We start from the raw sequence: 23984 nt of genomic DNA, 5'->3' as shown, positions 1-23984 counted from the left end.
ATACCTGTTTGGTTCACTGATGTCTGAAATGACATTAGGAGTGTCACTTTGTCCTCACACCCTGAGGAAGCATCACCTCCATCTGGTGTTCACTGTGGAGGTGAGAGCCTGTGACCCTGGAGGAAGAAGCCTCAGGTTTACTGGGCTTTGCTCGGCTCCCACCTGACCGGTGCAGGAAGGAGGCTGTGCCCCAGAGGTCCTGACTCACCAGGGGACCACAAGCTCTGTACCACTGACAGTGGCAGATCAGACCCACTGATGCCCATGGGGTGTGTCTGGCAGGTATGATGTGTAGTGAGGAGATGAAAAAAATGGGGCAAAGTATGTAGGAGGAGGAGAAGGAGAGATGTAAGGGAAAAGGAGAAGCAACAGGCAGACAAGGGTACTCACAGCACAGGACGCAGTGCCAGCTGTTCCTCCCAGCATGACTGCAGCACTACACTATAGTAGGCTGCTGTTCTCAGACTGGTGAGCTCATGCAGGAGATAGGGAGTCCTTACTGCAGGTCAGAATATTTCCTCCTCTCCCTCCTTTTTTCTTTCTGAGCTCTCAGTGGTATTTCATTTATTTATTTTTTAATTGAGTTTATTGGTATATTTTAGGTATATAGTACAGTTACATTCATTATTGGGATCTTGTACCTCTACATGACAGGAGTGGTATTTTATTTTACTTCACTTTTTGGTGCTGAGGATGGAACCCAGGCCCTTGTGCACACTAAGCATATTCTCCACCCCAGCCCAAGGGGTCCTTCTGATGGATTTTTCTATCTTTGTGTTGAGTATTCTTTGTTTTGTTTTGTTTGTACAGGGGATCGAACTCAGGTCTTTGCACTTGCGAGGCAGGTGGCAGAACCATTGAGCTAAATCCCCAGCCCCTGTGTTGAGTATTCTTTAATTCTCCTCTTCTTTTTATTTCAGACTAATAATAGGGAGGGAGAACCATAGCAGCTCATTATTTGTGAAAATAAGTAAACATAGCCCATTGATCCTACAAGTATTTCTGGAGTGTTGTCTTTGCATCAAGCCCTGTGGGAAAACACTCGCTGTCAGTCAAGGTAGAAGACAGGCGCATAAGTACTTTGTCATGGCGGAATCAGTTGTGGGTGCTTTCTGGAAGAGGAGTCATTGGAATCCGCTCTTGGCTGGGTGTTAAAAAGGCTGCCGGGCATGTGCACTGACATGGGCTTTTAGTTTTACCTTGCAGAAGCTGGAATCTGCCAAATTTTTTCTGCACAAAATTATTTCATTGTTTTTATTTGCAGTAAAAACTTACAGAAAAGAACAGGAGTTGGTTGGATTTGCTTCTTCACTTGAAGCATTCTTACATATACATCCACATAGCTGAGTGATCAGGGCTAGTTATTTTGAAGTGAAATTTAAAATGCTGCCTATATAATATGGGAAATGTTCTTGAGAAAGAAATGCAAATAACTGACCGCTTGAGAAGCTGCCTAAGTAACATGCTTCTTAATATTGATCCAAGTAGGATTCTAAAGCAGAGCTCTTAAAGAATTTACTTTGTCCAACATTCACCTCTCTTATCTTTTTATTAAGCTTCTTGCATCGCCATGATGAAGCATTCTCCACTGAACCCCTCAAAAACAACGGCAGAGGAAGCCCTCTGGGCTTTTACCATGTGCAGAATGTGAGTGACCTGGACTTCCTTCCCACACATCCTGGTTTGTGGTGCCTGTCTTTGTCTGCTGCAGAAAGCTGATCGGTAATGCGGTGGGATGGGGGTGGGGGTCTCAGAGAGAATGGACAACAGAGGGAGTGGCCAGAGCAGTGAGGTCATCCTCAGGGATGGAGCAGCCAGCCCCTTAGTAGCCTCACCATGGACTCTCTGAGCCTGCAGGCTGGTTCGGCAGCAAAATCTTCCATCAGTCTGACTGAAGTGAGTTGTTTGCAGGCTTCTGTCCTAGAAAAACAGTGTGTTTAATGCCAGTTTTGTTAAAGTTAATGCAGGGTTAACTGTAGGGTACTTACATTGTTTGATTGCAGGGAATGTAGAAGATATTAAACCCCTTCTGTAGCTAAATGAAGACTCAGAGTCTCTATCCCTTGTCAACCCACTAGTGCCCCTTACAGCCTTCCTTACACATGGAATGGGGCAGCAGATTTCCCGTCTCTTACATGAAATTCCATGTGAACTCCGATCACAAGCCTTTCGTTGAGAACTGATTTTGTGTCAGTCCCGGTTCTAAGTATTTCCTGTGCCATTTAATCTTTACACTCACACCACAGACTGTAACAGTCCATGTGTTACAGCTGAGGTCACTGAAGCCCCAAGCAGTTAAAGTCACTCACTAGGGTCACAGAGCTAGGAAAGGGCAGAGATCATAGAGATGTGGCTCTGGCATCCAGATCTTCACTACTACATGAAACTCTCTAGCCACTTGGTAAATCACGTCCACCCTGTAAAGTAAAGGAAGAAAGGGCAGCTCCAACGATGGAGAAAATACAGAACACCCTGTTTTCTTTTTTGTGGTTGTATACTGTGAGTCCAAGTAGCCAGCTGCTGTGCACCCGTGCCGTTCCTGACACATCTGGGGAGTGTAGGTGAATCACAGATGCCCCCGGGGAGCTTTGAATCATGCTAGGGGAGTAAAATGTTGTTGTTCTCATGGAGCAGCTTGGGGAAAGTGTCCACCAAACGCAGTGGGAATAGAGAAAGGGAAGGTTATTTCCTTGTGCAAAGGTGTAGAACATTACCTTTGTTTGTTGGAGAGAGAGGTAGAGGCTTTCTGAAGAAGGTGGTATATGTAAGAAAGGCTGTGTCCGCCTTGGCCCTGTGCCTGGCTGGTAGTGAGCAGCTTCTTGTTGTTGCCATGTGAGCTGTCCTTGACAGTCAGGAATGAGGCTGGGGATTTAGCTCAGTGGTTCTGGTGCCTGCCTCAAAAATGCAAGGACCCAAGTTCGAGCCCTGGTAACACACAAAAAAAGCCAGGAATGACTTGGGTGCTTGGGGTATAGGAAGGGCCTTCCCAGCAGGATGCAGCAAAGTGGAGAGTTGGAGAAGGCACAACAGCAGGTGAGTGTGAGCTGCAGCAGTAAGTGGGAGAAGGGCAGCAGGGGCAGCCTCATCGGGGGTGTATGATGAGGCCTCTTCATGGCTGGAGCTAAGTGGGCTCGCTTGGATGAAAAGCAGAGGGGGCCTCGTCTGTCAGTGCAAGAGGCCTGCTCAGGTGAACTCCAGGACATACTCAGACTTCATGGTACTGAGGTCCTGCTTAAAGCAAAAATGTGTACTTTCTTATCGAACTTGGGACCTCGGACTTGCAAGACAAGTAGCGGAACCACTGAGCTAAATCTCTGGCCCTCATAAAACAAATCTTTCACTAACCCTATTTGGCTTTATTCCTTATTAGATTGCGGTGGAGGTCACAGAGTCATTTGTGGACTATATCAAAACCAAGCCTATCGTATTTGAAGTCTTTGGGCATTACCAGCAGCACCCACTTCATCTGCAAGGACAGGAGCTTAGCAGGTTTGGACCAGATAAGCAAAGATTTTTTTTTTTTTTTTAACCGCATTTTTAGTTTCTCGGTTGCTGGAAAGGAAAAAAATCTTTTGAGGGATTAAGATAACTAAATGGTACTTTATATATTACCCTGTCTTTCTTTTTGAGAAACTTTACTACCTTTTTCTAGTTCTCTAGTCACTATTTTAGACAGAGCAAATTGAATTTTGTCTGCATGAGCTTTGCCACTCCTTCGTACAGAGAGTTTGAATAGGGTAGGAAATTGGGGTAATAGGGATATAGCGTATATAATTGTTCCTAAAACTCCTCAGTTTTATGAAGCAGAAGCTGTAAGTGGAGTTACCAGAATGGATGAGGAGAGCAAGGTGGGGGTTTCTGGATGGTGCTGGTGTCAGCATTAACAGACGAATTTTTTTTTATTAGACATGATTTACAGGGGAACTTTTGAGTAAGAGGCATTAGCCTGTGTTACTATGTGGGATTAGGTGTGGTAGCTGGTACCATGCCAGAGTTGAAGCATGCCATTGGTATCAGCATCCGACTCTTAAGTCCTGAAGGAATTTTTCTCCCTGTCCTTGCAGTCCGCCTCAGCCTTCTCGACGATTCTTCCCTCCACCCATGCCACTCTCCAAGCCAGGTGAGCACCGGCTCTGCTCTGCCTGATGTTCTGTGTCAACCCTTCCTTGTTCTGAGTGATGTCCAGATAAAAATCACACTGGAATTCTTCCTCTCTTCTGTGTATGCTTATGTATTCCTGCTGCTCTTGAATGCATCTAGCAGGCACTAGAATTCTTGGTTCCTGATGTAAGGTAAGAGGTAATAGGGCTCTAACTTGGTTCTCTGCTCTTCTTATAGAAGATTTTTATAATCTCCCTTTTCCTGCATCTCCTTGTTTTGTATGTCACCTCCTGTCAGTAACTGACCATTTCTTTGCATGTTAATATATTTTGCATATTCAATCTCATTTTTGTTGTTGTTTTGTTTTCTTTACAGCAAACTGGTGCACAGTAACTGCATGTTTTAGTACATGGTACCCAGGGCGATGCATGCACATGTCATTGCCATTAGCGTTTTTCACACCTTCAGCAGTTACCATTTCTTTGTAGTGATGTTGTGGAAGGAATTTGCTAGAGACACACAGAGAGGCAGCAGAATGAAAGTAAAATAACAAATTTACTCATCGATGAGGGTCGATCGCACATAAGCAGCGCCTGGATCGACGATACCCTGGGTTACAATTTCTCCTTTTATAGGGTTTTACAGCTTTGACTTCATTTGGGTGGTTACATTTCATTTCCTCAGTTTATATCACCCATGTACAAATTATAGTCACAAGGTAGTTCACTTTAATCCAGAGGTAACAATTCCTTGTAGTTAGGGGTTTACCTCAAGATTCGTCTAGCTGTCTATTCTAGTGCACAGGAAGTGAGTGATCAAGGTTAGGGATGAAGCTCACTTTATGGTCAGTGTCTCCGGTGTCTCTTAATTTTGAACTAAACAAAGCAGATTTCTTTTAGAGATAGTAGAAGTCATTTTATGTTTTCCTAACATTTTGCAGGTTTTTAGATTATCTACAGAAGTTCTCTATCAGTGAGAATATTCAAAATTTTCTCTTTAGCTGTTTTGAAATATACATTATTGTTCATTCTGATCACCTGTTAGAATACTAGAACTTGAACTTGTTCCCCTTCCTTTATCTTGTTTTGATTTTTCTTTCTTTTCATCCTTTTTCCTTCCTGCCCCTTAGCACACTTCCCCACCTGTGCTCATTCCACACCCTCTGTGCTTCTTGTCTCTATCTCCACCGGCCTCACATCATGAACGAGAGGTTGAGCTGATTCTCTTTCTTGTGTCTGGCTGTGTGAATGTGCACATGCTGGACGTGTTTTCTGAGCGGGTGTGCTTGCACCCTCCACTGTTGGCACCTTCCAGAAGGAGGCTGACCCGGTGCCGCCTTTTCTCTTTCTGCCAGTGCCCAGCTGCCAGAGTGAGAGGGTACCCAAATGAGATGATTTGTAGCTGCCTTAGCTCTGCCCTAGAAGTAGAACCAACCTCCGGGGCTGGCCCTCAGACCTGGCTCACCAGGAATGAAGCACCCATGGTTCTGTCTGCTTCTCAAGCTAGCCGTACAGTTCAGCACACTGTCCGAGTCACACCACATTTCCTTCAGAGAGGCCTTAGGAAACCCCTCCACCTGCGCCTCTTCCACGTCATGCCAGGGGAGCAGGCTCCTGATCTCTTTGTCTGCAATAGTATTCTTAATTTTGAAGATTTTTATTAACAGTTGTTTTTTGTTGTTATTATTTGGTTTTGGTGTTGGCTTTGTCCATGGTGCTGAGGATCCAGTCCAAGGCCTCATGCATGCTAGGCAAGTGCTATCCCACTGAGCTGCACCCCCAGGCCTTGTTTCCATAGTACCTGTGGTTTTGTTCACTGCCCCTCATCTGGCTGCCAGAAACAGTGACCCCACTCTCTTCCTGACTGGAGTCGCAGGGCATGTGAAGCTCAGCTGGGCTGAGTACTCCTGATAGGTGGCCTGCTTGGATAGTGCTGCGTGATCCGGAAAGCCCCTACGTGCATTATGTTCACAATTCTTCACGATACCTCTTCAAGTTAGCAGCCTATACGCATTTTATAAATTGAGACAGACTAACAGAGGGCAGGCATCTCAACTAAAGTTGGAGAGCATCAGTACTCTTAGGAAGAGGGATTTAAAGCTGAACAATACATAACAGAAGCTCACGTGCAGATCCCCGAATTTACAGATTAAACCAGAGTTTCTCAGAGTTGTCTGCATGTTGGGATCACCTGGGAACCATACACCCAGGATGAATGACTGTCCCACCCCTGAGTCTGCGATTGGAGCAAGCAGGGCCTTGCCATCTTTAAGATCCCTTGTGACCTTGTAGCTCAGTCTTGCCTAGCATGTGTGAGCTCCTGGGTTCAATCACAAAAACAAATAAAATCTTGGGTGACTCTAGGCAGAGGGAGATCCGAAGCCCTGGGCTGGAGCTGGGTCTGTGCCCCAGAAGTTCCCATGAACCCCAGGGCATGCAAGGCCACCCCCAGGTGGCACTGTTTTCCAGGCACTGTGTCTCCCATGCCGTCCAAGGTGATGACAGCCACAAAATGGGAGCCTCTGGAATGCCAGGGTTTTTTATTGGTTTTACAGGACATATTTATTTTGCATAAAGCCCATTTCTCATCTTTGGAGACAGTCTTTTGCCAAGGAAAGGTAGTGGCTGTCCATCCCCCTTGTCCTCAGAATCAGAAGCACTAGTATAGGTGATTCTGGCGTTTCTTTGGGTCTTCTGCTGCCCTTCTCAAGTATGTCCTTGAAGACTGACCTTAGATAAGCATGTGCTTTGCTAAGTAAACATGGACAGATTTTGATGTTTTCTAAAAACTTTTGAAAGTTCCAGCCACCAAGTTAAACACCATGAGCAAAACCAGCCTCGGCCAAAGCATGAGCAAGTATGACCTCCTGGTTTGGTTTGAGATCAGTGAACTGGAGCCTACAGGAGAGTAAGTCCAACTTTCTAAATTTTTAAATAAAGCATTTCAAGATTAGGAAATACAATTTTGAGTCTTTTCTGTTTAGGTTCATGAATCATTACCATTGTCAACATTCAATTTTGAATTGAATTTTCATGATCTTAGTATATTTCTTTGATGAAGTTTGCCAGAGAACTGAGTATCCAGTATAATAATTTGCCTTTTGTTAGCAGCAAGGAGGTGGAGACTGCCCTTGGTTCTGAGGGCAGAGCATTATACTGTGGTTTTATCACAAGCAGAGTAGCAGGAGCTCTGTGCCAAGTATGGTCAAGGCAGGAGTGCAGCAGAATGTCCCCCAGACCCCGGCTCCTCAACCGTGACACTAATTAGAGCCAGATTATTCACTGTGGGCAGCTGTCCCATGTTGTAGGATATTTTGCGATATCCCTGGCCTCTGTCTTCAAAATGCCAGTAGTACCTGCCCTGAAGTTGTGACAACCAAAAATGTTTCTAGACATTTTGGCAGAGCCTGCAAAATGTCCCTTGGGGTCAAAGTCGCCTCTCTGCTCTTGGCTCCTGTTGGGAAGCCCTGTTTTAGAACGGTGTGATCAACATCAGCTTACTTGTCTCTCTGAGCTGTATTAGAAAAAGTGATGAGGATAATTATTGTTTATTATTATTGCTAAAGGCTTTCAGAAAAACACAGAAGAGATCCTACTTCTGAAACAGAGGCAAGGGGCTGTATCAGTTCACATGTGAGGCAGGGGATAAATGTTACTGAATGTGCTGGGTATGGTGGCCCACAGCACTCCGGTGGCTGAGGCAGGAGGATTGCTGTGAGTTCAAGGCTAGCCTGAACTAGTAGCAAGACCTTGTCTCAAACAAACAGCTACTGAATGTTCCTCTGTGTATAAATGGTGAGAACTACCATTGTTTTCGTCACCAGGAAGCATTTATTAAGTCCTTTCCATGTGTTGGGCAGCGGTACATCAATCCTGTATGCAGCTGAGAAATTGGGCCTTCATAGACAGATCTGTAATGTGATTCTGACTGGTGCTGTGAGGGAGAGGCGTATTTCCTGCCACTTGCTATTGCACTCATCCATTACTTACTGAATTCTTGCTATGCAAGGAGCAGAGGAAGCAAGCAACATTGCTGTCCTTTGAGCGCCTTAGTAAGGGTGGTGAGACACCCGTGCGTGGAAACAGCTGTAGATGCAGCTGGCTGAGTGATTGAATGGCTCAGGGAAAGGAGGGGCTGCAGTGACCAGGGCAGGCCTCACCGATACAGTCATACTTTTGTCCTCTGTGTTTCTGTTTCAGGTACATCCCAGCTGTGGTCGACCATACTGCCGGCGCGCCCTGCCAGGGCACATTTCTGCTTCATCAGGTACTAAGGCAGGAACCAAAGAGGGCCTGGGGGGACACCAGAGAGTTTACAATAAGAAACAGCACTTTCTTTTCTCAATTTTTATCTTTGTTTCGAAGATGGGGGCTTGGAGGAGCTATTGACCTCTTGTCCTGTGCCGGAGATTGAACCCAGGGCTTATGCATTGTTTTGTGTTTAATGTTTCTTCCTCAGGCCTTGGCTTATATGTGCCCTTGCTTTATATTTTAGAATAGTTGTTTTGAAAAAAAAATTTTATTTCCTTCAATTACTGTCATTTTGTGCAGTTCCCATGTTGCTTTTTTATGCTTTTCTTGATGTTTTGAAGATCGTTCTCAACAGAGGTAAAGGATAAGAGTTTCAAAGGACCACAATTTTGATTTTGAAATGTAGCATCCCCTTTGGTAAATCAAAAACCAGTATACTAAGTGCTCAGAACTGCTTTTGACCCAGGCGGGATGCAGCTGGAGTCCTGTACTCACATCCGTCCCAGCGGGCCTCGCTCTTTAGATGGATCAGAACCTCACTGATGCTCATGCCCTGACCCAGTCCCCTTGGCGTGGACAGCTTTCCCCTCCCTCTCCACACCTCTCCTTGTTGCCCATCCCCACCGCACAGTCCAGAACACAACAAGCAAGAGGAAATGATGGATCACCACAGCTGAACTGCACCCCTGTTCCCTCACCCAGGGCATCCAGCGAAGGATCACAGTGACCATAATCCACGAGAGGGGGAGTGAGCTCCACTGGAAGGATGTCCGGGAGCTGGTGGTAGGTGAGTGCGCTCCTCCAGCCAGGGGCAAGCCTGGTGCTTAGGGTATGAAGGCCTCGAGTTTGAAAGGGCTGAGTGTGCGGCTCAGAAGCGGAGCACTTGCCTGAGATATACAAGGCCCAGGCCTCGACCCCAAGCCTAAGACACAACACACACGCTTGCATGGTGAAGCACCTCTCAGCTCTCCTTCTTCTAATCCATTGTTTTACCTGCTTACAGGAGTATGGTTCTTTACTGGAGGAGGGGAGAGGGCATAAAACAAGTCTGTCCCATCATGAGGCTGCAGTTAGTTGGGGAGACAACAGACACATGTACATACAAATCAGTTGGGTGACTGAGCACCAAAATGAGGACAAGGGAAAAAGACCTCTGCCAAGAGACTTAGCACCAAAAGCCATCTGAGAGGACTAGAGTAACTTCCAGGGGAGGGCTCTGAAGAGTTGCGAGGGAATCAAGAAGGTTTTGTTACTTTCTTTTCTGGATACAGTTGGATTAAGAAAGGCGAGGGTGTGTCTGATATGCAAATGGAACAGTGGGGAAATGAGGTGCATCCTCCTGGGTGTGGCTGTGGATTTAGGATGGAGTCTGAGGCAGCAGCCCAGAACCTTTTGTTCTCATGACCTCTTAGGCTGTGGCAAAGCCTCGGAATTATGGTTCTGTGTGTTTTTTGAGACAGTGTCTCATTATGGTGTTAGTCTGGCCTTGCACTCACTATGTAGCCCAGGCAGGCCTTCAACTCAGGTTGACCCTCCTGCCTCAGCCTCCCGAGTACTGGCATTACAAGTGTGTGTGCCCACACTTGGCTCAGAATTATGTTTTTAACTGAGGAAAATAAAAGTATGTGGGATTAGAAAGGAAGCTAATGAATTGAAACACAATCTAAGAACAATTAAATAGATTTATAATATGAGCTCTCCTCTATCGTGACATTACGTGTACAGCTGTACCACCCTGAACGTGCCCAATCTCATCTGTTGTGACATTAAATGACAGGATCTAGTAGTAGATCTAGTTTGTGTCGTTTCATCATGGTGATGAATGGAAAACATTTTAGATTAGTTTGATAGGGAAACATCTATGGTTTCTATAGAGGACAGAGTCACTGGTGCTGCTAAATCCCTTCTGGTTCATTGCCCTCATAGTTCAAGGAAACACCAAATTTCAGTTAAAGATGTAATATTTTTCTCTGGAAGCTGAGGCAGGAGGGTCCTTGCAAGTGCGAGGCCAGCATGAACAACAAGGTAAGAGCCTTTTTCAGGAAAAAAAAAAAAAAAAGATGTAATCTTTTCCCCCACCCAAGCCAATGGATGCCTTGAGCTCTGTCCACAGACCCGCTGTGTTTCCAGCACAGATTAAGAACCTGGAAAGAAGATTATACTCTCTCCTGCCAGGAGCTGCTGCTTTCAAGATTTTTCAAAGTTAATTTTTGTATGGAGTCCTAATACACTGGACAGAAAAGATGTTTTTTGTCAAAAAGGGTAGGGGAGGATGCGGAGGCAGTGGTTGTCGGCTTCTCCGAAGAGCTCTGGGATTTGACTAGCGGCTCTCATACACTGTTCGCCATGTTCCTGCTGCCTTTCTGAGTGCTCTGAAATGTTGTTTAACCCTCACGACAGTCACGTAAGGGAAGACTCGGTATTGTTAGGCTCTGAGGAGGAGCAGAATCCCAGTGCTTCACGGCTGGTGAGGAAGGAGCCTCAATTAAGCAGCAGCAGTCCAGCTGTCTCAAAGATGCCCTTACCTTCCGCGCAGTGCCGCACCCCTCGGTGTTAATTCGGAAGCAGGGTTGTGGCATTCGGAGCAAGAACGTGGTACAGAGAAGTCAGTGGCTGCAAACATTTGTACTGTATGAGATGAGCGTGAGCTGGGTTGGAACAAGGGAGGTGCACTGCCAGGGTGACCAGATGAACACTGTGCCTCTGCGAGTGGGGCAGTGTCATTGCAGATAAGCTGGGGTGAATGTGAGGAGCAAAACCTTAGGCACAGAATCAGTGAGGCTTCTCAGCTGGATACGTGGGGGCGGGAAGGGGACTGGCTGCAGAAGCAGGCAGGAGCTTGTGGTTGACCAGACGCTGTCCCAGCATCTGCAGTTTCAGAGCTGTACGCCTTATTTTCATCCTTTTCTGTAGGCCGGATTAGAAATAAGCCCGAGGTGGATGAAGCTGCGGTCGATGCCATCCTCTCCCTAAATATCATCTCTGCCAAGTACCTGAAGTCTTTGCACAACTCCAGCAGGTAGGGCACCCTGAGCAGTGGGTACCACGTCAGGTCCCTTATTTGTTAATGGCTTCTGCACTCTTCTCACCCCGAAAATCCCTTCCTCCCACACCCTCCTTCTCACCAGAAAGAAAGTAAGCAGTGGCTGGAGGTGCTTGTGTGCTCAGCCACCCTGAGAGCACGGAAATGCTGTGTCCCATGTGGAGTTCCATGAGATGTAACTCAGGGAAAGAGAAAAACCAAACAGAAAATTTAGCACCCCGCCCAGGGTTTAAACTTTGGGCTACGCTGAGGCCGACAGCTTCTGGTGCCCTGGCCACTGTGGAGGAAGCGTTCTTACTCCTAAGTGGCGTGGACGCAGGCACTCTAGGAACAGCAAAGCCTCTCTTTTCGCCTTTGACACTGCTGGAACAGGCTCAGTTAGCACTTCTCATTTTTGCCCACACTTCATGGTGACAAATTAATGTAAACTCTGAGGACCAGGACTGGCTGCTCTAAATAACACATTTTATTGGCAACTTTAACACCTTCCCACTGGCTTGAACTATGGGTGATTGGCTGTTTAATATCAGATGAGACATGCAAATTACGGCCCTGTTGTGGACATGTTAAACTAGCTTTTCTTATCCTCTTTCAACACGGATGACAGATGTGCACGGTGTGTGGCCATCCTGTTTCCTAGTCTAGTGTGTGACTGGGACTCAGGCTGCTGGGTCCTCTGCTTCCCGGAAAAGGCTGGGTTCATTGTCATTAGGCCTGGGGAGTAGGAGCAGCTGGGCGTTCTGGCACGGCCCCCTTCACCTGACGGGTCCATACTCTCTGCCTTCTCTGAAAAGTGGACTCATACCTGTGTTGGGAAACAGATAACAGGAAGAAACAGAGTGAAAAATTGGGGCCAGGATTCATTTTTTTCCTTGTATTTCAATTTTGCATAGGAAACAGAAAAAAGGAACAAGTTCCTGCTTGTTTTTCTGTATGGAGGAGGAGCTGGCAGGGTCTGAGGAAGGAGGAAGGAGTGTCTGGAAGGGTGTGTGTGCCATGGAGGGCACGGCAAAGACACAGAGGGGCTCGCTGTCCTCCCCGGCTAGCGCCATGACCAGTACCATTCCTGATGTCAGCAGTCAGACTTTTAAAGCCAATGTTCAGCTGGTATTCACCACTGGATTTACTTTGTGGCTGTGAAAAGGCATCTTAAGTTTTTTCTGGGATACTTAGCAAAACATACAGGAAAGATGGTGTCTGGTTGAAATGCTGGTGTGCTTGGCTGGCCTGCATTAGAGTAACCTTGAAAGGTCCTCGCACTCTTGCTCAGCAGCAGGTCAGATGCTGTAGGAAGTCAATGTGACTTTGTTAGATGCAACTTCTCTTGTGTAATAGAAGTGTAAAGTTAGTTAATCAAAAGAATGTGGTGATCCCGGTTCCTTGAGAGATGAGACAGGATGATCACAAGTTCAAGGCCATCCTGGGCAATTTAGCAAGACCTGTATCAAAATGAAAGGGATTATGATATAGCTCAGTGCTCCCAGGGCTTAATCCCTGACACTGTAGTGGCGGGGTGGAAAGAGTTGGTTAAGGTCAAGAACAATAGCCAAGTGTGCTGATACTTTCCTATAATCCCAGCACTCCAGTGGTTGAGGAACTCATGGAGATCCTCCTGCCTCAGCCTCCCAAGCTTTGGGATCACAGGCATGGGCCACCATGCCCAGCTTTTCATTGATTTCTTAATGTTTAGCCTCTTGGGCATATTGTCCAGATGCAGGAGACCTATGTGCAGCATGGACGTTAGGCATTAGAGTCTAGGAAATGGAGGATGCGTGTGAGTGTGCTGAGTTACTAAATGAGCTTGGCCTAGGGAGGCTGTGTTCTGTCTGAGGCTCCACGTTCCCACTGGCCCTCAGGACTCCATTGTGTGGTGTGTGTGTCTCTGACGGTGGAGGATAACTGACGAGGACCATTGTTCCTTCTTCCCCGTCCTACACTTGCGCCACCTCGTTAGCTCGGCTTTCTCTTGTGCCATTCCTAGGACCCAGTCCCTGCTGCAGTGCTGCGAGCATGTGGTATCCTCGTGCCCTCTCTGCCCCCACAGGGGAGCTCAGCGTCACTAAGCCCCATGCCAAGTTGGGTCCCAGTCCACTTTCGGTCACTGTGCTCATTAGCAGATTTGTATTCATCTTTTACATATGTGCGTGTGTGCTTTTTCTCTTTTGCTTCTCTTTTTTATTTCTGTTATTTTTTGAAAGCCTTTTCTATGTTTTGGCAGGCTCTTTCTTGATAAGGGCATGCCTAGGAATTTTCTGTTTGCTTCTTTGCACAGAGTCTAGTTTGGCAGAATGCCATATGTCTCTGTTGCTTTCATTGCTCTTTTAGTGTAGTGGCCTGTTCCTGTGTGGACCTAAGCTGTACCTAGCATACAGCAAGACTGTGTACTGCACCCTAAAACTCATCTTTGTGCTCTGGATTTTTCTTAAATTATGAAATTTAGCATATAACATAAATGATTTTTAGAGTTCTCAACTATTTTCTCCTTCCATTTACTAAAGTTGGCTGTTCTATTCTTTTGCCTATTCAGGTTTTCCTCTTCTACATTACAAAGTAGAACTTTTCTACCCGCTTTCCTGGGCTCTCAGCCTCTGTTTTCTCTCCTTCTGTCTTGCCTGTCCTCTCCCAAACGTGTGGAAGATTCATTGCCCTATGGCCTTGCAGGGCTGCTCACTTTCTTCTTTGTTTTCTCCTCTGTGGTAACAGAGACCAGTTTGGCTGTGTGAGTAGCCGAGTCTTTGAGAAGAAATATGTTTCACATATTTTTAAACATTTCTTTCTTCTGTCAGCCTTGTTTATCTGTTTTCTTCTTTTGGAATAGAAACAGTCCTGGCTTTTCTGCATCTCTGAATCTGATTCGCAGGAAGCAAGCTGAGAGGAGCAATGCGTGACAGTCAGCCTGGGATGTCATTTGACCAGTGTTCTCATGGATGAGGAGTTTGTAGTTCATTCTGGGACCCAGCTGGTTTATGTGTCACAGGTTCTCCCAGTGGGCGCAAGAGGGCGCTGCAGGGCTGGGTGTGGAGCAACTCCCCAGTGCCACAAAAAAAAGAATAAAGAGGCCCACAGACGTGACCCTAACATAAGAGATTTGTTCTTAATTCACAGTTAATAGCATTAAGTGAGCATGCAGTGTACCTCAGGCCCCTCAACACCTCTCTCCTCAATGCTGTGGTGGTTGGGACATAGGGGTCATTTTCTAACCACCTCAGGAGAAGAGCATGTGCCAGGACTCAACCCTGTTTCTAACCTCACTTTCATCATCCGTTTCTTACCATCTGATCTCAAGAATTGCTGTGTGAGTGGATACTCCTGCAGAGAGGGTTGCAGCGACTTCAAAACAAAACAAAAAGAAACTCTTTTTTTTTTCCAATACAGAAAGATTTTAGTGGAGTTAAAATTTCCTTGTTTCTAGGGGCCAAGGATTTAGCTCAGTGAATCCACCGCTTGCCTCACAAGCACAAGGTCCTGAGTTCGATCCCCAGTACAAAAAAAAATTTTTTTCCTTGTTTCTGCCAGTAAAATTTTAAAGTTAGGCTAAGTACAAAGTAAACCTAGGGGCCGGGGATTTAGCTCAGTGGTTCCGACTCCTGCCTTGCAAGCTCAAGGTCCTGAGTTCAGTCCTTGGTACCAAAAAAACTGAACCTAAAAACAGAAGTATACATAACTTCCCTACACAAGTTTAGACCATTGCTTCATTTGGAAGAGTCATAGAGGTCTGGGTGTGGTGGTGCACACCTGCAATTCCAGCACTTTGGAAGATGAGGCAGGAGGATTGCTGAAAGTTCAAGGCCAGCCTAGGCTACACAGTGAGTCCAAGTCCAGCCTGAACTACATTGCAAGACACTGTCTCAGAAAAACCCAAAACAAATCAACAAAAAAAGTAAGATTGGGTCTAAACAGGACTTTGTGGTTGTGTGAAGGGTTTTTGTTGAGCCCAGGAGCCTTGGAGAGGCTCCCATTATCCATCATATCCATTGCTTTTGGAGCCCCTGGTGACTGTGCCTTAGTCTTGTTAGTTGTCTCTGCCTTCCTTCGGTGTCTCTGTAGAGAGTTCTCTCAACCCGCACTTGCTGCCCTGAAGCTAGACAGTCAAGAAGGAGCCACACACAGGAAGAAGATGCAGTAAGAAACAGCTACGGAGTGAGCGACCACACCTCACATGTAGCTCTGGGAGGCTGAGGCCTGGTTAAGGGTTTCACTTTCAGATGTGTGCCATCTTCTTTGCTCATCAATTCTGGAGAAAGAGGCATGGGTGTATCCTGAGGAAGGATACCCCTGCTGGTTCTCACAGGAAATCTAGCAGAGGCCCTGCTGGTGAGGCTTCAGCTGTCTGGGAAGGCATGAGGAGAGGAAGGACCCGGGTGCGGAGGAGCGAGCTGTGCTCTGCCATGCTGGCCATGTTGGATGGAGGCATGGGCCAGGCCTGGAGTTGCCCACTGATTTGCCAGGAGGGAAAATGGTATTAGAACAACTGAAAAAGTTGGTTTGTGGTATCTACCAAATTAGCTTTTGGTTCCTTCTTGACTATAAACTGATTTTTCAAATGGCTCTTTTGAAAACTAACAAATGGTAGTGGATTGGCTGTGGTGTTAAAAATCCTTCTCTTTCACTGAAGCACCCATATCAGCTCTTCTTTCGAAATAGGCTCTCTACACTCACATTCTCCAGCCTGTTTGTGCCACAAGCATCTCAGATGCACATGAGATGTCCTGAGGCCCAGCCCACCATGCTGGGTGTCAAGCACAGCTCTGGGGCTGTGCAGACCAAGCTGTGAATGCCAGATGTTTCTTCCTGTGTCATCACTGATGGACAGGCTGCTCACTTTGTCTGTCTTCTCTCAGATATTGTCCGGTCTCGCTCATCCTTTTCAGCTTAGTCTCCTTGATTGCTCACTGTTTTTATATTCCTAGTCATCATCCAAAAGAAAAAAAATGAGCACAGCTATGTTTCCCCCCGTTTTTCTGCAAGATAAGGGCTCCCTCTGTTAGTGTGCAATGAGTAGAGCAGGGTGGACCCCTGATGGGAGCGGCCTGGGCTCATGTCATGGCTGCTGCCCCAGTCAACCCGTCCTCTCTCCAATCCCAGGACCTTCTACCGTTTTGAGGCCGTGTGGGACAGCTCCCTGCATAACTCCCTTCTCCTGAACCGAGTGACGCCCTACGGAGAGAAGATCTACATGACTCTGTCAGCCTACCTGGAGGTGAGGACACACAGAGCCTCTGCAGAGGAAGCAGCGGCCAAGAGCCCATTGTTCTTCCTCTTTTCTTCCTCCACCTTCTTCAGTTGTTTCTTTTATTCTACTTTACTGACTGTTGGGATGATATTAGATTCTGTTTCTGGCCTCTTATTTAATCAACAGATGATAATTTTTATGATGGTGTAGGCTTTAGTAGCCCAGCCACCATTCTTTAAGAATGAATGACTTTAGAAAACTTTTCAGGCTGAGTGTGGTTGCATACCTGCAGTCTCAGCACTCTAGAGGCCAAGGCAGAAGAATGCCAAGTTTGAGGCCAGCTTGGGCAACTTAGTGAGATGCTGTCTCAAAATAAAACGAATATATATATTTTAGGGCAAAAGTCCTGGGTTCAATCCCCAATACCACAAATAGAAAAAGAAAACAAGAAAAACATCACCTCGTTTTCATGGTTGTGACAGAGCCTAGTAGTAGTTTAGCAGCACAGATCCTGGAACCAGCCTGAGTTCAGATCCCTGTGCTGCCACCTCCTGCCTGTGTTGTTGGACAAGCTGTCTTTGCCTCGGTCTCCTCCTTTACTAGCAGGGTAATAGCAGTATTTAACCTCAGAATAAATATGCAGCAGGCAGAGCCCCTGGCCTTGCCCTTTTTACCTGTTGGGTCACTGCGATGGCTGCTCACAGAGCCCTGCCTGCGCTCACGCAGCACTGCACTCTGCTTTAGCTGGACCACTGCATCCAGCCCGCGGTCATCACCAAGGACGTGTGCATGGTCTTCTATTCCCGTGACGCCAAGATCTCGCCACCGCGCTCTCTGCGCAGCCTTTTTGGCAGCGGCTACTCGAAGTCGCCAGACTCGTAAGTTCATGAGACAAGTTTCCTTCCAGTTCATGGGCACCATGTAACAGAATCCCTGGTAACTTGCTGCTCACAGTTATTGTACAGCTCATAAACCACTTGGGAAATGGGTTCCTAAAGTCAAGGATGAGCATGCTGGCATTAGTAAAATGTTGGTGGATGGATGAGTTACTTAAGGAGGGGAAAATATTACATTGTGAACATTTCTGAAGCACTTCTGCAGTGATGTAAAGTATATTAAAATAAGCTGCAGGGTTGGTGCACGCCTATAATCCCACATGGCCTGGGAGGCTGAGGCACAAGGGTTGCAAGTTTGAGCCAAGCCTGGGCAACTTCGCAACTTAGTGAGACTATCTCAAAAAAGTTAAGAGGAGGGCGGGGATTTAGCTCAGTGGCACTGTGCCTGTTTTGCAAGTTCAAGGTCCTGAGTTTGATCCTGATACCAAAAAAACAACAACAAAAAAAAAAAAATTAAGAGAGGAATATAGCTGAGTGTACAGGCCCTGGTTCAGGCCCCAGTACTGGAAAAAAACAAGAATAAAATGTATATAAAAATAGGTCAAGAACTATAGAGTAAATTCTTGTATATCACCACCCAGCTTAAAGAATAAAATAAGCATGATTGTTGCTATAATACAATAGAAGATTCGGCACCCCTTCTTACTCATGGTCCTCGGAACTATTTATCACTTCATTCCAGTCACCTTTGTCCCTCATCTCTTCTTATGGGGAAAAAAACCAAGTTTTTAGTTCTCATATTTGTATTACAAGTGTCCTAGTTTAGAATTGTTAATGAAGGGACCCATCATGTAGCTCCGTGGTTCTGCATCTGCCTGGCAAGCACAGGGTCCTGAGTTTGATCCCCAGTACCAGAAAAAATATATATAAAGACATGGAGAGTGTGCATATGTGTGTGTGTGTGTGTGTGTGTGTGTGTGTGTTGTGTGTGTGTGTGTTTCTGGGCCTTAAACCCAGAGCATTGTGTATGCTGGGCAAGCACTTTACCACCAAGCCATACCCACAGCCCAGATGTGGAGCACTACTCGGCCATGCAGAAGGGTAAGCTTGAGACATTTTTAGCTAAATGGATACGCCTTGAGACCATACTCTTAAGTGAGATAAATCGGACACATATGTTTAAATACCACATTGTTTCTCTGTTGTGAGAAACTGGAAATGGAAATAAGAACTGAAGTGTACAATAAACTTTGGGAAACGGGAAGAAAATGTTCAAATGATAAAGGAAACCAGGGAGGGAAGAAGGGGGAAGGGAAGAAAGGACAAGGAAAAGAGCAAAGGAAAACATGGAAACAAAGCTTTTGTATGTAAGGGGAGGTTGGGGAGAAAAAGCAGCAAGATATATCATGTACAGGTACAAACTCCCTATATGAATGTTATCATCATATATATTTTAAATGTACCAAGAAGTGTTTGGCTTCAAAAAAAACTGTTCTAGGGCTGGGGATTTATCTCAGTGGTTCTTCTGCCTGCCTTGCAAGCACAAGATCTGGAGTTTGATCCCCAGCACCAAAAAAGAAAAAAAAAGTTCTAGTTTACCATCCTCTTATTCATCCTGTGAAAACAGCCTTGGTCAAAAGATTAAGAGAGCTCCTGCCTAGAAAAGATCTGCTACTTAGCCTTGAATAGAAAAGGACAGTGACTGATAAGAAATGTGAATCAAGAGCCAGGGATGTAGCTCAGTGGTGCTGCCACCTGCCTCCCAGATGCAAGGTCCTGAGTTCGATCCCTGGTACCAAAAAAAAAAGAAAGAAAAAAATGTGCATCATTGTACTCAGGAGTGGGTTGCAGTCCCTGCATAGGAGATGATTTTGACCAGACAGCAACTGAGGCTTCGCTGTTTTGCACTATCAGAATGAAGCAGTTGTTTTACTTTATTTTCAAATAGGAATCGAGTCACTGGAATTTATGAACTCAGCTTATGCAAAATGGCAGACACAGGTAGCCCAGGTAAGTTCTTGGGGCCTGGAGGTGACACTTATCTTGTCATGTGTTTTTTAAGTACAAAAAAACTATAGTCTACCCATGTAGGATGGAGATAAAACCTGTTAGAAATCACGTGTATTTTACAAACCCCTTTTGTGGTGATAGAGGTAAAACCGCAGCATTGTTTGTTGTATGTTGTAGAACATGGTTATAAAAATTGTATCAAACACAATGTCACTGGGCTATGAAATACTATTTGGAAATGCGGGTGAATTAGGCTTGGGAAACTTCGCTCATCCCTCCCCACCTCTGCCCAAAGACCATGCAGCGGTAAAAGTCTAAAAGTCAGTGAGCAGCTTCCTGGGAGACTGGCAGAGAGTTCAGCCCTGGCCTGGTGGTGGCGCTCGATCCCCCATACCACCAAACAGAACAACAAAACAGTCCTTAGCCCCGACCCAGGCCTGCGGAACCCCATCCTACTCTCCCTGAGATAATGGCAGGACACCGAGCCCTCCCCTTCCAGGTCCCACCCATTTAGACTTCACAGCGACAGTCCCATTCCACGTGACTTTCCAAAGGGAAGAAGTCACCACCACATAGGTTTTGTGGAAAAGCATTTAACAAGTTTTTTGTATTTTATTTTTATTTGTTCATTTGTTTATGTGGTGCTGCACATTGAACCCAGGGCCTTCTGCGTGCTAGGCAGGCACTATACTGCAGAGCTGCACCCTAACCCGGCAGAGTGGGTTTAGAGACCTTTATGGAGCATGTCAGGGCCCATGGTAAGATTTAGATAGAGACTTTGAGCTGGAATCCAAGTCCCAATAGCAGTAATTTTACTGTCGAGATAGTGTGCCTGTGTATATATGCATATATATGTGTGTGTGTATATGTATATATATATTTTTTGAGTTGGGGTCTCACTATGTAGTCCAGGCCAGCCTCAAAAGTTTGGTGATCTTCTGCCTCCACCTCCAGAGTGCAGGATTATAGGCATGTACCGCCAGACCAGGCTCTCCATGTAGTTCTTGAGGAATTTTAAAAACTAACATAAATTCATGTGTTTCCTATGTAAAAATAGTGTAACATTTACATATTTTTTCTTTTTGATTCCTTTACTTTTTTTAAAGAGGTATAACATTAAAAAAAAATGAGAGGGCCAGGGATGTAGCTCAGTGGCACCGTGCCTGCCTTGTAAGCTCAAGGACCTGAGTTTGATCCCCATACAAAAAAAATGGGAAATGAAAAGGACTCAAGCCATCTGTCATCTACCAATCCCTGAACCACAGTCCCTCCCCATTGCTCTCATTGAGGTACATTTTTAAATATTTGGAATCATAGTGTACAGACTGATACCTGTCTTTTCATGTAGCAGTGCTGTTAGCATTTTCTCCCATTGCAGTTCAGTCTGGTGGCTCATGGCTTCAATTCTAGCACTCAGGAGGCTGAGGCAGGGCCTTGCAGGTAGAAGGCTAAGTGAGTGGGTTGGCCTAGACTCCAGGGAGATGGGCAGGGCTATGGTATCCTTCAGCAGAGGAGACCTCTCACACAGGGCAGGCCATGGATTCACTCCCAGCACCGCGTCAGTTGCTTTGGAAGAAAAGTGGGTTTTAATAAATGAAATCTCATGGGTCTTGAGGCAAACATAGATTGCCACATGTAAGTCTTAGTAATTCCTTTTGACCTTTGCGTTGGAAAGCCAATCTGCCCTTTTGTGCCAGGCATGCAGAGACGGCGGAGGAAAGTGCTGGACACCTCGGTGGCCTACGTGCGTGGGGAGGAGAACCTGGCCGGCTGGCGGCCCCGCGGGGACAGCCTCATCCTGGAGCACCAGTGGGAGCTGGACAAGCTGGAGCAGCTGCATGAGGTGCGCGTAGCCCTCCTCCACTGGGACAGTGCCCTGCATGGCAGCCTGCAGGAGGACAGGGTTATTTTGGCTCACGTTTCAGCCCCTGCTAGGCTGGTTCCAAGGCAGCAACAGGAGTCAGCGGGCTGGTGGAGGAGAGGTGCTCTTGGCTTGGTGACAAGGAACAGGGTGGGGGGGTAGGGAGTGGCGAAGGGAGGGAGAGCCTTCTAGGCCACGCCCCTTCTGGCCTGACCCCGCCTCCTACAGCGAGTCTGCTCTAAACCTCCAGGATCCGGTCAGCACCTAAAGCCCCACCTGGGAGCACAGGAGGCTTTGGGGGACATCTAGAACCAGATGTCTTGGTTCTAAAATTGTAAAACAGCCAGGTGTGGTGGTGCACACCTGTAATCCTAGCACTCAGAAGGCTGAGGCAGGAGACTCACCATGAGTTCGAGCTCAGCCTGAACTGAGTTCAAGTGAAACCTGAACTATAATTGAAAAGCCCTGTCTCAAAAAACAAAAAGATCTAGGTAAGCTTTTTTTGTTTGCTAAGGCAGTAGTGTTATCTTCTCAGGTGGAGAAAACGCGCCACTTCCTGCTGCTGCGTGAGAGACTTGGCGACAGCATCCCCAAATCCCTGAGTGACTCGTTGTCCCCCAGCCTCAGCAGCGGGACCCTCAGCACCTCCACCAGCATCTCTTCTCAAATCTCAACCACCACCTTCGAAAGTGCCATCACCCCCAGCGAGAGCAGTGGCTATGACTCGGCGGACATCGAGAGCCTGGTGGACCGGGAGAAAGAGCTGGCCACCAAGGTGGGCGCCTCTTCCCGGTGGAGCACCTCAAGCACTGGCGGTCAGCCCTTCTAGAGCCTGTGTGCACACAGAGAGAGATGGACACATCTGGTCCTGCTCTGAGCTTCATTCTGGGCCAGAGAGGGTCACGGAGGCTGTGTCTCGGGAGGGAGCTGACGGGAGAGGGACTGGACATGGCGTGGGGGCCCCATCTGGCACTGAAGAGTTTCCAAGGGCCTGGGGGAGTGGTGTGGGTTTTTTTTTGTTTTTTCCTCTGTACCAGGGATCAAACTCAGGACCTTGTGCTCGTGAGGCAGGAGTGCCACCACTGTGATAAATCCTGGGCCCCAGTTATTTATTTTTTCATTTTGTGGTGCTGGAGACTGGGCCTAGTCTTCACACTGCGCTTTTTTTTTTTTTTGAGACAGGGTCTAAAGTCACTAAGTTGCCCAGGCTGAGCTCAGATTTGCAAACTGCCTGTCTCAGCCTCCTAGAGTTCTGGGATTATAGAAATGTGCCACCATGTTGGGCTGGACATATTTGGACATATTTTACAGTATTTATTTTAGAAAAATTTCTCTGGCAACAGTGAAGAGGATGGGTTTGTGAGGAGAAGAGGAGTCTTTCACACAGCAGTCCACTGGGAATGGTGGAGGCTACTAGCAAGGATGGAGAGAGCAAAGAGCTCCCGGGTGTCGAAGGGGGAGGCAGAGGGTTTGTCAGGGAAACCGCCATGGGCACAGCTGCCAGGCAGCTAGCCGAAAAGTATTATGAGCAGTGGTACTTTTGTGTTTGTCTTGTTTTCAGAACTTGACAGTCCTCTAGTTTGTGTAGGAAAATGTCCCATCCAGAAGTCTCCCTGCCGACTATTATCCAAGTAAAGTGGAATGAAAGGGACGCTGTTAATGTTTTTAAAACAGTCATGTTTGCAGTAGCTCACTTTCATGGGCTGAGAACAGCGCTTCACTGACATACCTCAGCTTTCCCTTGCTGTATATTCAGGCTAGCTCTGAGGAGCAGAGCTGGAGGGGCCACTCAAGCCCACTCCCCCACCCCCCACTCACCATCTCTTGGTACACGGGCATCAGCTCTGGTAACTGTGCCAGCGGTTGGCTGATTCTAGAGCTCTCTGGGCCATGCTGAGCTCTGGTGCGAGAGTTTCCCTCTGCTTTGCATTCAGGGTTCCTTTTAGCCATTGAACTTTTTTTCTTGTTGTTTTGTGGTACTGGGGACCAAACCCCAGGACCTGACATGTTAGGCAAGTGCTCTATGTCGCTGAGCTACATGCCCAGCTCTGTTTCTTGTTTTTGGTTTTTTGGTTTGTTTTGGTACTGAGAATCAAACTCTGGTCTTTGTGCTTGCGAGGCAGGCAACGGCACCACTGAGCTAAATCTCTGGCCCAGCTCTTTGTTTTTGAGACAAAGTCTCACTAGGTTGTCCAGGCTGGCCTCGAACTTGCTGTCCTCCTGCCTCAGCCCCCAAGTACAGTAACGCCACCACTTGCAGCTTAGCCACTGATGTGTTCTGTCCATTTACACAGCTTCCCCTCCTCTTCCTTCTCCAGTGCCTACAGCTGCTCACCCACACTTTCAACCGAGAGTTCAGCCAGGTGCACAGCAGCATCAGCGACTGCAAGGTGAGCACCGCGGCCCTCAGTATGGGCCAGAGCGTGAGTAATGCTTCCTCCCCTGAAGCCCTGGGCTCTGTTCCCTGGACTGTGCAGTTTTGGGGTGGTCTGAGACAGACACATAATTGTTTGAAGACTGATGCTGCTCTGGTCTTTACTCCAGCTTTTCAGAGTCAGAGCAGACTTGGGATAGAAATGAGGTAGGGACGCTGTTGGCTCCTCCCTGAACTCCGGAGGAGGATGTTCTATAGGGAGGGAAGTGGGGCGGGGACAAGGCACATGAAGTCCTCAGGCGCCGGGGAGCACCAGGCTCAGTGCCTTTGGAGAAC

General features: G+C 46.9%; 1 protein-coding gene across 9 annotated transcripts in view; it reads left to right on the top strand.

Annotated features, from left to right (window-relative positions):
• Kif1b (kinesin family member 1B) overlaps positions 1 to 23984 on the top strand; it is a 137396-nt gene that overhangs the window by 106101 nt on the left and 7311 nt on the right. For all 9 annotated transcript variants that reach the window (XM_010628094.1, XM_010628092.1, XM_010628090.1 and 6 more), the window contains 13 exons: positions 1557 to 1647; positions 3371 to 3489; positions 4065 to 4120; positions 6900 to 7008; positions 8301 to 8367; positions 9054 to 9138; positions 11265 to 11370; positions 16480 to 16594; positions 17312 to 17445; positions 19352 to 19413; positions 21111 to 21256; positions 21810 to 22049; positions 23593 to 23664. In XM_010628094.1, the coding sequence (XP_010626396.1) occupies positions 1557 to 1647; positions 3371 to 3489; positions 4065 to 4120; positions 6900 to 7008; positions 8301 to 8367; positions 9054 to 9138; positions 11265 to 11370; positions 16480 to 16594; positions 17312 to 17445; positions 19352 to 19413; positions 21111 to 21256; positions 21810 to 22049; positions 23593 to 23664 (1402 nt within the window). The remainder of the gene's footprint in view (positions 1 to 1556; positions 1648 to 3370; positions 3490 to 4064; positions 4121 to 6899; positions 7009 to 8300; positions 8368 to 9053; positions 9139 to 11264; positions 11371 to 16479; positions 16595 to 17311; positions 17446 to 19351; positions 19414 to 21110; positions 21257 to 21809; positions 22050 to 23592; positions 23665 to 23984) is intronic.

The sequence above is a fragment of the Fukomys damarensis genome, unplaced genomic scaffold (genome assembly GCF_012274545.1).
Source record: "Fukomys damarensis isolate Sample0158 unplaced genomic scaffold, DMR_v1.0_HiC HiC_scaffold_23, whole genome shotgun sequence".
NCBI lineage: Eukaryota > Metazoa > Chordata > Mammalia > Rodentia > Bathyergidae > Fukomys > Fukomys damarensis.
Note: the sequence above shows the minus strand (reverse complement) of the source record. Positions and strands in the feature narration are given on the sequence as shown.